This window comes from Oncorhynchus tshawytscha, linkage group LG06 (genome assembly GCF_018296145.1).
Source record: "Oncorhynchus tshawytscha isolate Ot180627B linkage group LG06, Otsh_v2.0, whole genome shotgun sequence".
Classification (NCBI taxonomy): domain Eukaryota; kingdom Metazoa; phylum Chordata; class Actinopteri; order Salmoniformes; family Salmonidae; genus Oncorhynchus; species Oncorhynchus tshawytscha.
This window is the reverse complement of record NC_056434.1, coordinates 16,665,357-16,681,719: the sequence shown is the minus strand read 5'-3', so window position 1 is coordinate 16,681,719 and position 16,363 is coordinate 16,665,357. Positions and strand designations below refer to the sequence as shown.

The window sequence follows — 16,363 nt, the reverse complement described above, 5'->3', positions numbered from 1 at the left end:
GAAGGTGTTTACATCAAACAGTTTGCATTGACTTCTCTCCCCATAGGAATACATTGCCTGCACCCCTAAATTCAACCTGAAGCCTATATGGGTTATGAATGCCGTATGAACCTGTCTTCGGTAACAGTCTATCAGGCCACTATGAGGTCTACCTGTGTTGATTCTAAGCTTCCTGGACCAACCGGAAGTGGTTAAAATCCCCCTAAAAGTGTATATCCATACCTTGCCTGCAGTTTGATAGAAATAGTGCATTCAACCCTGTGTAAATCAGTCAGTTCTTAACGTAAAGACTTAAAACTCAGGATTCTGTAAAAGCATACCCCAATGAGGATGTGTGTTGACTTATAGCTTCCTGTGCCAACCGGAAGTGCCATAATTGGTGTCTCAAGTGCTGTTTCGAGGGGTTAAAAAAGTCAGATCTTTCCAAAACTTCATATATGTGATTAGGCAACCCCCATGAACTGTAAATCAGTCATTTTTCCCATAAAATTTCAAAGGAAAACTAAATCACACAGACACACAACTTGGAAGGAGGGACGTATTGGGGTGCGTAGAGACAGACAGTGCCTGCAATAGTTAGCTTTGTTCGAGCTAAAAAAGAACTGTCAGACCTAGAGTTCCGAAACTTTAGAAACCTGTTCTAGACCTCAGGTCGATAGTGTGTGGTGAGTTAGGTGGCCCTAGAAGGTTCTCGGACCGAGAAACAGCCTCGTACATTTGCAATGATTTCAATTCATTTTAACCATTATGAAAATGACGACATTTAGAAAAGTCTCAGAGACGCAAGGCTAGGTGCATTGAAACCGGCTCAGCCCATAGAGACGGACCCCAACGTTTCTGTCCGATAGCTCATTCAAGGACCCCGTAGCAAGGCATGGAAAAACATGGATTTTCAGCACCAATTAGGGTTTTGCTCGGGCACCGAAGGACCTATCGAGCCGAAACTCGGGATTCGGGGTCGCCTCACATAGGCCTACACATAATGTCCGAACTGGACCCACAGCTAGAACGTCACTATGTGTTTTACGTTTTTATTATGTTTTAAACTGAAGGCGCTGTGAATTATGGGCCTGCTCTGACATATTTGATAGTTGGCTTCTAAATGAGTTGGAAAAAGTGGGTTTGGTGTCAATTGGAATCAGTTTGGTGTCAGAATGACATCTAATTGACTGATGGACACTGACTTGCTAGTTGACTTTTGTACATTTGCAATATGTTTAAACAGTGAGGTACCATCACCAAAGTGACATTCTGAAATCAACCCTAACGAGCGATTGAGATGAACCAGAATCACTGCCCAGCCATCCCGAGTTCATCGGGCCAGTCAATTTCGCATTCCTGCAGGATTTGTATAGCATGACAAATTCGTGATGGTAAATGCCCATTGAACCATATTGCAAATGCACAGTGACTTAGCAAAAGTGAAAAAACATCACCAAATGGACATGATGAAGTCAACACAATGAGCGATGGAAAGGAGCAACTATCACTGCCAGGCCATCCCGTGTTCATCAGGCCAGTCAAATTTGCATTTCTGCATGATTTTTGAGCATGCCAAATTCGTGATGGTAAATGCCCATTGAAACATATTGCAAATGCACGTGCATTTGCAATATGATTCAATAGTGAAAAAACATCACTAAATGGACATGATGAAATCAACACAACGAGTGATGGAAAGGAACAACTATCACTGCCCGGCCATCCTGTGTTCCCATAGCGGGCATTAATATCAGAATGACCGGTAAATGCATTTTACAACCATATTTTTATTTTTGGGTTACCAGGTGCCTATTTTAAACAGTCCATAAAGCACTCAGGATGGCCCCCATGGATAGACGGCCGTAGTAGGGTACTCCCATAGCGGGCATGGACAATAGGAGTCCCGGTAAATGCATTTACAACCATATTTTTATTTTTGGGTTACCAGTTGCACAACAATGCACGTGCATTTGCAATATGATTCTATAGTGAAAAAACATCACCAAATGGACATGATGAAATCAACACAACGAGTGATGGAAAGGAACAACTATCACTGCCCGGCCATCCTGTGTTCATCAGGCCAGTCAATTTAGCATTTCTGCAGGATTTTTGAGAACGACAAATTCGTGATGGTAAATGCCCATTGAAACATATTGCAAATGCACGTGCATTTGCAATATGATTCTATAGTGAAAAAAACATCACCAAATGGACATGATGAAATCAACACAACGAGTGATGGAAAGGAACAACTATCACTGCCCGGCCATCCCGAGGTCATCAGGCCAGTCAATTTTGCATTTCTGCAGGATTTTTGAGCATGTCAAATTTCTTATGGCATTTGGCCCACAAAAAAGTGACTTTTGACTTTGACTTCCTATGAAATCATATTGCAAATGGACAAATCATATTCCTTATCCACAAGTTTAAAAAAAATTATGATAATACAATTTTACAAAAGTATATTCATACAGTTCTTACACATGATGAATTGACATAAAATCGAAACAATTTCGAAAAACGGTCCAGAAAGCACTTTTTTACGAGGGTGATAAGTTTTTTTTTTAAAGTTCACATTTTCAACTTTTGACTTCCTATGAAATCATATTGCAAATGGACAAAACATATTTCTTATGCACATGTAAAAAAACAAAAACAAATTATGATAATAAAATTGGACAAAAGTATATTCATACAGTTCTTTACACATGTGTAATTGACAAAAAAAAATCGAAAGAATTTCGAAAAACGGTTCAGAAAGCACTTTTTTAAGAGGTGATAAGTTTTTGACAAAAAAAATCATTTTTTCAAAATTTTGCTTTTGGATGTTGACTTGGGTTACATTTCCAATATGAAAAACCAAGGTGGAGCGCACTCGCCACCTGTTGGATTTTTGAAGTTTTACAACTGGCATTTGCCATATGGCATTTGCAATAAACTGAATTTGGTGGTATTGGACACCGTGTATATGGTTTGTCCAATGCCAATGACTTCCCATTCATTTTTGTCCATTTCAGGGAGGTATTCCCTTACCAGGGGGCAGGGCTACCGACGTTAAGGCTAATCTGAAAGGGTGCTGGCTAAAGCTAAAACTGCCGAGTGTAGCGAGTATAGGGATATTGTTATCCACGTTGGCACCAACGATGTTAGGATGAAACAGTCAGAGGTCACCAAGCGCAACATAGCTTCAGTGTGTAAATCAGGTAGAAAGATGTGTCAGCATCTAGTAATTGTCTCTGGCCCCTTCCCAGTTAGAGGGAGTGATGAGCTCGACAGCGGAGTCTTACAACTCAATCACTAGTTGAAAACTGTTTTCTGCCCCTCCCAAAAGATAGAATTTGTAGATAATTGGCCCTCTTTCTGGGACTCACCCACAAACAGGACCAAGCCTGTGGCCTGTTGAGGAGTGACGGACTCCATCCTAGCTGGATGGGTGCTCTCATCTTATCTACAAACATAGACAGGGCTCTAACTCCCCTAGCTCCACAATGAAATAGGGTGCAAGCCAGGCAGCAGGCTGTTAGCCAGCCTGCCAGCTTAGTGGAGTCTGCCACTAGCACAGTCAGTTTAGTCAGCTCAGCTATCCCCATTGAGACCGTGTCTGTGCCTCGACTTAGGTTGGGCAAAACTAAACATGGCGGTGTTCGCCTTAGCAATCTCACTAGAATAAAGACCTCCTCCATTCCTGCCATTATTTAAAGAGATTGTGATACCTCACATCTCAAAATAGGGATACTTAATGTTAGATCCCTCACTTCCAAGGCAGTTATAGTCAATGAACTAATCACTAATCATAATCTTGATGTGATTGGCCTGACTGAAACATGGCTTAAGCCTGATGAATTGACTGTGTTAAATGAGGCCTCACCTCCTGGCTACACTAGTGAACATATCTCCCGCGCATCCCACAAATGCGGAGGTGTTGCTAACATTTATGATAGCAAATTTCAATTTACCAAAAAAAAAGACGTTTTCGTCTTGAGCTTCTAGTCATGAAATCTAAGCGGCCTACTCAATCACTTTCTATAGCTACTGCTTACAGGTCTCCTGGGCCATATACAGCATTCCTCACTGAGTTCCCTGAATTCCTATCAGACCTTATAGCTTATAAGAAATCCCGCGATGCCCTCCGACGAACCATCAAACAGGGATAGCGTTCATATAGGACTTAGATCGAATCGTACGACACTGGCTCCGACGCTCGTCAGATGTGGCAGGGCTTGCAAACTATTACAGACTACAAAGGGAAGCACGGCCAAGAGCTGCCCAGTGACATGAGCCTACCAGATGAGCTAAACTTCTTCTATGCTCGCTTCGAGGTAAGTAACACTGAAACATGCATGAGAGCATGAAGCTGTTCTGGAGGATTGTGTGATCATGCTCTCTGCAGCCGATGTGAGTAAGACCTTTAAACAGGTCAAAATTCAGACTGATTACCAGGACGTGTACTCTGAGCATGCGCTGACCAACTGGCAAGTGTCTTCACTGACATTTTCAATGTCTCCCTGTCCGAGACTGTAATACCAACATGTTTTAAGCAGACCACCTTAGTGCCTGTGCCCAAGAACACTAAGGTAACCTGCCTAAATGACTACTGACCCGTAGCACTCACATCTGTAGCCATAAAATTCTTTGAAAGGCTGGTCATGGCTCACATCAACATCATTATCCCAGAAACAGTAGACCCACTCCAATTTGTATACCGCACCAACAGACCCACAGATGATGCAATCGCTATTGCACTCCAAACTGCCCTTTCCCACCTGGACAAAAGGAACACCTATGTGAGAATGCTATTCATTGACTACAGCTCAGCGTTCAACACCATAGTGCCCTTAAAAGCTCATCACTAAGCTAAGGACCCTGGGACTAAACACCTCCCTCTGCAACTGGATCCTGGACTTCCTGACGGACCGCCCCCAAGTGGTAAAGATAGGCAACAACATCCACCACACTGATCCTCAACATGGGGGCCCCTCAGGGGTGTGTGCTTAGTCCCCTCCTGTACTCCCTGTTCACTCAACTGCACGGTCAGCCACGACTCCAACACCATCAGTAAGTTGGCTGATGACACAACAGTGGTAGGCCTGATCATCGACAACGATGAGAAAGCCTATAGGGAGGAGGTCAGAGACCTGATCGTGTTGTGCCAGGACAGCAAACTCTCCCTCAATGTGATCAAGACAAAGGAGATGATTGTGGACTACAGGAAAAGGAGGAGCGAGCACACCCCCATTCTCATCGATGGGGCTGTAGTGGAGCAGTTTGAGAGCTCTACATCACCAACAAACTAACATGGTCCAAGCACAATCTCTGAAACTAGAGACTCACATCTCCCTCACTAGCTTTAAGCACCAGCTGTCAGAGCAGCTTACAGATCACTGCACCTGTACATAGCCCATCTATCTACCGACCTCATCCCCATACTGGTATTTATTTATTTTGCTCCTTTGCACCCCAGTATCTCTACCTGCACATTCATCTTCTGCCAATCTACCATTCCAGTGTTTAATTGCTATAATGTAATTACTTCGCCACCATGGCCTATTTATTTCCTTAACTTACCTCATTTGCACTCACTGTATATAGACCTATTCCCCCTCAGGAGACTGAAAATATTTGGCATGGGTCCTCAGATCCTCAAAAGGTTTTACAGCTGCACAATCGAGAGCATCCTGACGGGTTGCATCACTGCCTGGTATGGCAAATGCCTCCAACTGCAAGGCACTACAAAGTGTAATTCATACGGCCTAGTACATAACTGGGGCCAAGCTTCCTGCCATCCAGGACCTCTATACCAGGGGGTGTCTGAGGAAGGCCCTAAAAAAATTGTCAAAGACTCCAGCCACCCTAGTCATACACTGTTCTCTCTGCTACCGCACGGCAAGCGGTATCAGAGCACCAAGTCTAGGTCCAAGAGGCTTCTAAACAGCTTCAAATGAGCTAATCAAATGGCTACCCAGACTATTTGCATTGCCGCCCCCCCCCTCCCCCCACGCTCCTGCTACTCTGTTATTATCTATGCATAGTCACTTTAATAACTCTACCTACATGTACATATTACCTCAATTACCAAGACACCGGTAATTAACACCGGCACATTGACTCTGTACCGGTACCCCCTGTATAAAGCCCCACTATTGTAATTTACTGCTGCTCTTTAATCATTTGTTATTCTTGTCTCTTACTTTTCTTTGTATATTCTTAAAACTGCATTGTTGATTAAGGGTTTGTAAATACGCATTTAACTGTAAGGTTTACACATGTTGTATTCGGTGCATGTGACGAATACAATTTTATTTGAAGTATTACTAAGTATTAACACGTAGTGTGGGGACATTCTATTCACCTCATATTTTCTTTCTATACCATGAACAAACCCCTTCTACCTCAATATGCATTGATAAACTCGATCAAATCCAAAGATATGCACAGGGCACGTCTACCAACTAGATTATAATATAGAATATGGCTGGACATTATCCTTTAATCTTCCTCATAATGGAGTTTTCCATACCTCCAGGGCAGGGGTGGAGAGGAGAACGTGGGTGGACTGTACCACGTCGGCAGCGTGGATGTTGTTGTGGTAGGCCACGTCGGCGTGGTAGTGGTCCTCCAGGGTCATCATGAAGGTGATGAAGGTGTCGGCTGGGATCTTAAAGTTTTTCAGCAGCTCTCGCTCCTGAGGTTGGGCAGCAACAGAAACCAGGCTCACAAGAGTAGAGCAAATATGTAACAAACGTTTGGTAAAGTATTGAAGTGTATTTGGGGTAGCCCTGACCGGGACTCAAACCCTTGGCCATTACACCAAGATTCAAATGTCTTGGAAGGAATGCTAAAGAATGCTACATTTGGCTGCTGTAATGTACAAACAGAGGAGATGCATTTGGAATTGGAGACTCATACCTGGAAAATGGAGTACATGACCACTGTCAAAGGCCGATTCCCCGAGTATTCAGCGATCTTGAAAATATCTAGACCCCATCTGTTGATCTCCTCAAATTCCTAGAACCACAACACAATAAAGTGAGAAAAAGTCTGATATGGCAATTAAGCAGAATTGTATTTAATAAATAAGAAATATTCAACTTTTTTAACATGCATAACAAAAGATATGAGAATGGCACAAAAAGTATAATACTTTTCCCATTGTGGTCCTCCAGATGACGTGACAAGTTTGGCAATAATACTTCACTGACATTATATTACAACATTAAAGGCCAAGCAATAAGCATTAAAGTAACTTAGCCATTCTTCAGTGTGACAATGTGCACCTGTCTGTATAAGTCTGTGTGTCTGTGTGTGTGTGTGTGTGTGTGTGTGTGTGTGTGTGTGTGCCGCCCACCGTGGCCAATAAGCCCTCCTGGAGGGTGGTGACCCCGAAACGGGGGATCTGGGTGGGGGTGAGGCTGGGGCTGAGGGCAGGCTTCTTCACTGCAACGATCTGGGACATGGGCCTCTTCTTCTTCTTGTCTTTCTCCTTAGGAGGCCCAGACATAATCTCCACATCATGCTGCTTTTCTACAGACAGAGAGAGCGAGAGGGAGAAGAGAGAGAGACAGAAGAGAGAGAGACTGAAAAAAATATATGCCCATTGGACTGTGGCTGTGTTGGTGTTAGGAGGGGAGCCCTGACTATTTGCCAGCTAGTAAGGCAGGTAGATTATTTATTTTATTTCAACTAATATATAGGAGGAGTAGCAACCTGTCATTCATGTTATGAGGCCCACCTATTTAGCAAAAAATAATAATACGTGTCACATGTCAGTTTGCAAACAATGTAAAAAATATAATAATTTTTTAAATAAAGCTGCATACAAACATGGTCCTCTTTTGCTTCAGCCTAGCTCAGTGCTTTCTGTGGTGGTGGTGCAAGCCAGCAGAATATGCAGAACGTAGGGTTTGGTAATGTTCTCTAGTTGCGCCGTAATTGGTTCCGTTTTCTGTCACTCATGGGGACACTACTTCACCGCAAAATCTATGAGTGGAGCTCAACAATTCAAGCCCCTTGGATGCTGCCATAGATTTACATTAGACATGCCCATCCAAGAAGCCACAAGGTAATTGGCCACAGAAAAAATGAAGTCAAATCACGTTATATCTACCGTAGCTTTGATTAGACTGATCATGTCAACATCATACTTTCAAAATCTTAGCTAGCAGGCTAGACAAGCAGTCATCATCATGAATCAAATCGACAATCTACTGGAAAATCCCTTTCAATCCTTGTCATATGAAGAGAAATTATAAATAAAACGTATCGGTGCTCATCAACCATCAACATTGCACAACAAGTTGGAAATCGCTAATTCAACAATGAGTGGTTTGGAAGGAATCAGTGGCTAACTGCAAGCATTGCAAAGCAATCACTAGCCTGCTATTCAGTGGAGAGGGTGTGTGGTCTAAGTTTTGGTTTAAGGGTCTCTTTTCCAAGATTAAAAGAATAAACATGCAACACCATGGGCCAGAAACTGTTGAATATACTGGCCATGCTGTCAATCCAGCATGACTTCTGTCGTGTTCAAAACAACTGGAAACTCTGAACTTGGAAACCTCAGACTTCAGTGAGTTTAAAATAACTGCGAACTCAGCAAAATAATTAGCTCTGACTGAGAAAATACGTTTTGAACGATCATCCAAGTCGGGAACCCTGGCCTCTTTCTAGAGCTCCGACCTGAAGATAACTGACGTCATGATTCAACCTTGTTCTTTTCCGAGCTCCCAGTTAGCTTGAAAGCACCATAAACCCAGAGGATGCCAGACTTTACTGACAAAATTTGCCCACAAGAAGGACCGCCGCGCCACCATCCCGTTCAAGTGAGCACAGCTCAAAAAGGTGAGTCCAAAAATGTATTGTATGCTGCTGCATAAATTATGTTATATGCCAGGGAGATAGTATTACTTTCTTAGCTGCTGTATACATAAGTGTTTGTTGTGTAGTAAGCTGTTAGTAGCCCATGTGCCTCACCCTAATAATTTGGTCCCTTTACCCTCATAACGTAGCCTACTGTTCTGACTTAGTGGTGCACATATAGCCTATATGTTACGGGTTTTCTTCCGTCGAAGGAGAGTCGGACCAAAATGCAGCGTGGTTAATATGATACATCTTTAATACGGTGAAAACGAACAATACAAAAACAACAAACGGAACGTGAAAACCTATACAGCCTATCTGGTGACAACTAACACAAAGACAGGAACAATCACCCACGAAACACTCAAAGAATATGGCTGCCTAAATATGGTTCCCAATCAGAGACAACGAGAATCACCTGCCTCTGATTGAGAACCGCCTCAGGCAACCATAGACTTTGCTAGAACACCCCACTAAGCCACAATCCCAAAACCTACGAAAACCCCCCATACATAAACACAACACAAAATAAACCCATGTCACACCCTGGCCTGACCAAATAAATATAGAAAACACAAAATACTAAGACCAGGGCGTGACAGAACCCCCCAAGGTGCGGACTCCCGACCGCACACTTAAACCCATAGGGGAGGGTCCGGGTGGGCGTCTGTCCACGGTGGCGGCTCCGGCTCGGGACGTGGACCCCACTCCAACCAAGTCTTAGTCCCCCTGTAACGCGTCCTTTGATTGGCGACCCTCGCCGCCGACCTTGGCCTAATAACCCTCACCAAGGACCCCACTGGACTGAGGGGCAGCTCGGGACTGAGGTAGAAGCTCGGGACTGAGGGGAAGCTCGGGACTGAGGGGAAGCTCGGGACTGAGGTAGAAGCTCGGGACTGAGGTAGAAGCTCGGGACTGAGGGGAAGCTCGGGACTGAGGGGAAGCTCGGGACTGAGGGGTAGCTCGGCACTGAGGGGAAGCTCAGCACTGAGGGGAAGCTCAGCACTGAGAGGATGCCTGGTACCGAGAGGAAGCCCAGTACTGAGAGGAAACTCAGGCAGGTAGTAGGCTCTGGCAGATCCTGGCTAGCTGGTGGTTCTGGCAGATCCTGGCTGACTGGCGGATCCTGGCTAGCTGGTGGTTCTGGCAGATCCTGGCTGACTGGCGGAACCTGGCTGACTGGCGGATCTGGAAGATCATGGCTGACTGGCGGATCCTGGCTGACTGGCGGATCTGGAAGATCCTGGCTGACTGGTGGATCCTGGCTGACTGGCGGATCTGGAAGATCATGGCTGACTGGCGGATCCTGGCTGACTGGCGGATCCTGGCTGAAAGGTGGATCCTGGCTGAATGGCGGATCTGGAAGATCCTGGCTGACTGGCGGATCCTGGCTGACTGGCGGATCTGGAAGATCCTGGCTGACTGGCGGCTCTAGCTGCTCTGGCTGCTCCATGCAGACTGGCAGCTCTGGCTGCTCCATGCAGACTGGCAGCTCCATGCAGACTGGCAGCTCTGGCTGCTCCGTGCAGACTGGCAGCTCTGGCTGCTCCGTGCAGACTGGCAGCTCTGGCTGCTCCATGCAGACTGGAGGCTCTGGCTGCTCCATGCAGACTGGCAGCTCCGTGCAGACTGGCAGCTCTGGCTGCTCCATGCAGACTGGAGGCTCTGGCTGCTCCATGCAGACTGGCAGCTCTGGCTTCTCCATGCAGACTGGAAGCTCTGGCTGCTCCATGCAGACTGGCAGCTCTGGCTTCTCCATGCAGATTAGCAGCTCTGGCTGCGCTGAACAGGCAGGAGACTCCGGCAGCGCTGGAGAGAAGGAAGGCTCTGGCAGCGCTAAACAGGCGAGCGACTCCGGCAGCGCTGGAGAGGAGGAAGGCTCTGGTAGCGCTAAACAGGCGAGGCGCACTGAAGGCCTGGTGCGTGGTGCTGGCACTGGTGGTACTGGGCCGAGGACACGCACAGGAAGCCTGGTGCGGGGAGCTGCCACCGGAGGACTGGTGTGTGAAGGTGGCACAGGATGGACCGGACCGTGAAGGTGTACTGGAGAGCCTGAGAGCAGGACTGGCACAGGACGTGCAAGGCTAGGTAGGTACACAGGAGGCCTAGTGCGTGAGGCTGGCACACTCTTCACCAGCCGACTAACACGCACGTCAGGACGAGTATGAAACGCTGACCCAGGTGCCATCAAATCCCCGACACGCTCCGTTGGGCGAACATCGTATCTAAAGCACCAACCTAGCAACTCCCTCATAACTCTCTCCTCCACTTTCCCCATTAACTCCTTCACAGTCTCTGCTTCACTCACCTCCAACACCGGCTCTGGTTCTGGTCTCCTCCTTGGCCCCTCACGATAAACAGGGGGAGTTGGCTCAGGTCTGAACCCTGACTCTGCCACACTCTCCCTGAGTCCCCCCCCCCAATACATTTTTGGGGCTGACTCTCGGGCTTCCATCCGCGTCGCCGTGCTGCCTCTTCATACCAGCGCCTTTCCGCTTTCGCCGCCTCCAGTTCTTCCTTGGGGCGGCGATATTCTCCAGGCTGTGTCCAGGGTCCTTTTCCGTCCAATATCTCCTCCCACGTCCAGAAGTCCTGTGATCGCTGCTCCTCACGATAAACAGGGGGAGTTGGCTCAGGTTTGAACCTTGACTCTGCCGAACTCTCCCTGAGCCCCCCCCCCCAAGAAATTTTTGGGGCTGACTCTCGGGTTTCCTTCTGCGCCGCCGTGCTTGTCTCTTCGACTCCATTCTCCTATAGCCCTCTTCGCACTGCTCCAGCGAATCCCAGGCGGGCTCCGGCACTCTCTCTGGGTCGACCGCCCACCTGTCTATTTCCTCCCAAGTCGTATACTCTAAACTTCGTAGCTCCTGCTGCCGCTGCCTGTCACCACGCTGCTTGGTCCTGGTGTGGTGGGTGATTCTGTTACGGTTTTCTTCCGTCGAAAGAGAGTCGGACCAAAATGCAGCGTGGTTAATATGATACATCTTTAATACGGTGAAAACGAACAATACAAAAACAACAAACGGAACGTGAAAACCTATACAGCCTATCTGGTGACAACTAACACAAAGACAGGAACAATCACCCACGAAACACTCAAAGAATATGGCTGCCTAAATATGGTTCCCAATCAGAGACAACGAGAATCACCTGCCTCTGATTGAGAACCGCCTCAGGCAACCATAGACTTTGCTAGAACACCCCACTAAGCCACAATCCCAAAACCTACGAAAAACCCCCATACATAAACACAACACAAAATAAACCCATGTCACACCCTGGCCTGACCAAATAAATATAGAAAACACAAAATACTAAGACCAGGGCATGACACTATAACCGTTTTTTGAGAAATGTAATCATCAAATAATTGTAAGAGCTTTCCTTGTCTGCTTATATTCCCCCTTAATTTATCCTACAGTTCTGACTTGGTGTACAGGGAGAATACTGTAAGAACGACCCATGTTCTGAATTTTGTCGCTGTACACTTCAAAAGTGCTGAACAAATAGTTATATTGACCACGTCCGTCTTTGCTCACTCATTAATGTCTTAATCAAAATTACAGATGGCCTCTTATCCACTCATCGTTCCCTTAGGCCATAGTTTGTACATCTCAATTATCAGTAGAAACCACATTTGTTTAGGCAAGTCAGCCATATCAGCTATGTTTTTTAAAAAGGCAGTAAATGAGGCTGAATTAACTGTTTTGCTGCCAGACAATGCAGGTTTAACGGTGGTAAGGATTTCACTCCATGGTGCTGAAAAGAAAGCTCTGCTGTTGGGACATCTTTATGTAGGCCCTAACAGTTTGTGGGCACCGTTTGTCACCGTTATAGAGCAATTCATGTATTGTTATGTTGTGTAGTCACTTAGCTGCAACAAGTTTTACATGCTAGACACTGAAAACGAAAGAAAATTAACAGTTGATTGTTTATTTTACGAACTATAGCTCATCTAAGATATTTTCACCACAAATCAAGTGAGAAATCAATTAAACTAGTACTAGGAATACTGCTTCAACTGATAACTCTCCAGCAAATGTCATCTCTCAACCAATAATGACTCCTGGTAGTCAGACAGTGGCAAATATGAGAAGACAGATCATAATCCCAGATCCGAAGCATGCAAATATCATTACGAGGACACACAATCTGCCACCACACCACATCAAGTGAAGCGGTCTCACCAATCTCTCAATATTTCCTTTTCCTTTCACCCAAAGCCATAGTTCTCCTTTCCGATCCCAGCCAACGTCAAAACAAACCAAATCATGTCAAATGGACATCTATTTTCAGGCTCCATTTTCTCTCAAGCATTTTGGTGAAGCTCCATTCTGCCACAATATCAGTGGTATTGAGGTATTGACGCAAAAGGCAGTCTAATAATATTACCGTCTCCATGGCAACGCCAGACAACATGTCCAGGAATGCCTTGCCGCCTGCTTCCTTTGGAAGCCCTTCGCTTTCCTCTAACATGCTGGCTAATAGGCCAGCAGACATGCATGACAAATGCCAAGTTTTGCAACCACATACTACATGATGTCATGCAGTATGTATGTTGGCCTGTTCACTACTCCAACTAATTATATACAAAACATGCTGTAGTAATTTTGTAAGTATATTTTAATTCATAATGCATTATACGTACTTATATTATAAGTACACATGTATAATGCCTTATGAGCTATGCATAATAATACAAAACATAGGCACTGCTCATAAACATCTATGACTACATTTGTAGAGCTGTATAATGCCCTATAAAGCGAATAAATATTGTATTTATGTACCAACTTTTGAGCAGGATGAATGCTTTACATCAATTCTTATTTGATAGTAGGGTCTAAATGAATACCTTGCCTAGCCATTGCAATGCCAGTTCAGGAACCATACTTAGAGTGCTGTTGTCACTCACCTAGGAAAGTGTTGGCGATAAACTCTGAGACTTGGTTTCCTGACCGGCTGGTTTCTGACAACTGGGTGAGCTCTCTGTTCAACATCCTTTTGAACTGGGAAACAAGATCAGACACAACGACAAGCATCAGTGACACGAGTTCATACATGGAAATACAGTGTGGAAAGTAGAACATACAGTTGAAGTCGGACGTTTACATACACCTTAGCCAAATACCCTTTAACTCAGTTTTTCACAATTCCTGACATTTAATCCTAGTAAAAATTCTCTGTCTTAGGTCAGGTAGGATCACCACTTCATTTTAAGAATGTGAAATTTCATAATAATAGCAGAGAATGATTTATTTCAGCTTTTATTTATTTCATCACATTCCCAATGGGTCAGAACTTTACATACACTCAATTAGTATTTGGTAACATTGCCTTTAAATTGTTTAACTTGGGTCAAACATTTCAGGTAGCCTTCCACAAGCATCCCACAAATAAGTTGGGTGAATTTTGTGGTGTAACTGAGTCAGGTTGGTAGGCCTCCTTGCTCACACACGCTTTTTCAGTTCTGCCCAGAAATGTTCTATAGGATGGAGGTCAGGGATTTGTGATGGCGACTCCGATACCTTGACTTTGTTGTCCTTAAGCCCTTTTGCCACAACTTTGGAAGTATGCTTGGGGTCATTGTCCATTTGGAAGACCCATTTGCGACCAAGCTCCTCATGATGCCATCTATTTTGTGAAGTGCACCAGTCCCTCCTGCAGCAAAGCAACCCCACAACATGATGCTGCCACCCCCGTGCTTCACGGTTGGGATGGTGTTCTTCGGTTTGCAAGCCTCCCCCTTATTCCTCCAAACATAACGATGGTCATTATGTCCAAACAGTTCTATTTTTGTTTCATCAGACCAGAGGACATTTCTCCAAAAAGTACAATCTTTGTGTTTTGCATCTTCACAATGTTCTTTGTTGTTGTTATGGGATCGATTTGCACTTTTCGCACCAAAGTACATTCATCTCTAGGAGACAGAACACGTCTCCTTCCTGAGTGGTATGACGGCTGCGTGGTCCCATGGTGTTTGTACTTGCGTACTATTGTTTGTGCAGATGAACGTGGTATCCTTCAGGCATTTGGAAATTGCTCCCAAGGATGAACCAGACTTGTGGAGGTCTACAATTTTTTTCTGAGGTCTTGGCTGATTTCTTTTGATTTTCCCATGATGTCAAGCAAAGAGTTTGAAGGTAGGCCTTGAAATACATCCACAGGTACACCTCAAATTGACTCAAATTATGTCAGAATCTTCTAAAGCCATGACATAATTTTCTAGAATTTTCCAAGCTGTTTAAAGGCCCAGTCAACTTAGTGTATGTAAACTTCTGACCCACTGGATTTGTGATACAGTGAATTATAAATGAAATAATCTGTCTTTAAACAATTGTTGGAAAAATTATTTTGCGTCATGCACAAAGTAGATGTCTTAACTGACTTACCAAAACTATAGTTTATTAACAAGAAATTTGTAGAGTGGTTGAAAAATTAGTTTTAATGACTCCAACCTAAGTGTATGTAAACTTCCGACTTCAACTGTACTTCAATAGAAAAAGTGTACCAGCAGTAAAGTTCCTATCATAATATGTGGAAAATTTGAAATTAACAAAACCAAATGAGAGTTCAAAATGGCAATAAACTAGATTTTTGAATTCTGTTTGGTGTGATTTTTCACACCACACTCAAGTGTCAGGAGTAACTAACAAGTAAATAATATGACAGTAGTGATTTCCTTGATCCCCCTCATACTGAATAACATGTCAGGTTATAGAAAAAGTCAAGTGTAACATGGGATATCAATAGAGTAACAGTAGTCAATTATATCAATAAGACCAGAAAATGAATCCAAAAATATGTATTTAAAACAAAACAATCATTCACTTCTTTCATGACACAACCTCATACCCTAGTCTATTCAGTGCATCACACTGGAGGGCACAAGGACTGGAACAGTGTTTTCAGCTGGGCTCGTACTGTTATGTAATCACTAACTGAACATAGCAGGCCTAAAAGAATCGCCTGAAACTAAATCCCCTACATACTGGTCTTGACCAGATAAAAAAAAGCTGTAGGGTTCTCTTCTGCACTGTTCAACCAATCCAGTATATGTGGAGGAGGAGTTAAGATGGAGCATCGCCTTGTTGACACCCAAAAGCAGAAGTCGAGTCCCAGGCTCTCTTTCCATTTCCCCTGTTGATGGGGACTCAGCAGAGGCTATGTAATCAGACATGTGGGTAGGGGACAAACCACAGTATACACTCTTAAAGGAGACATATCATGTACACACACAGGAAGGAACAGGTAGAGTATTTTTGTAATCACACTCACACACATACACCCAATGGAACAGGCATGTGTGTACACACACAGGCATGTGTAGACTGAATAATATGCAGTTTTATCAAATCTCACTGATATAATATGCAAAATCACTGACATCCAAATACATACTGTGTCCTACAGTACACCAAAGCACACTTCTTGTCATCCAGTTAATAAGTTTGCACTGAGATAACAGAAAATGACATCCTGACACACACATTCCCGTGCACTCAACGGTATGAGTGTCCAAAAC

The 16,363-nt window shown here is 44.5% G+C and overlaps 1 protein-coding gene across 8 annotated transcripts in view; it reads right to left on the bottom strand.

Annotated features, from left to right (window-relative positions):
* LOC112252129 (cAMP-specific 3',5'-cyclic phosphodiesterase 4C) overlaps window positions 1–16,363 on the bottom strand; it is a 172,534-nt gene that overhangs the window by 8,886 nt on the left and 147,285 nt on the right. For all 8 annotated transcript variants that reach the window (XM_042323023.1, XM_024423099.2, XM_024423100.2 and 5 more), the window contains 4 exons: window positions 13,754–13,847; window positions 7,331–7,506; window positions 6,892–6,990; window positions 6,503–6,667 (listed from right to left, as the gene is read on the bottom strand). In XM_042323023.1, coding sequence (XP_042178957.1) covers window positions 6,503–6,667; window positions 6,892–6,990; window positions 7,331–7,506; window positions 13,754–13,847 — 534 coding nt within the window. The remainder of the gene's footprint in view (window positions 1–6,502; window positions 6,668–6,891; window positions 6,991–7,330; window positions 7,507–13,753; window positions 13,848–16,363) is intronic.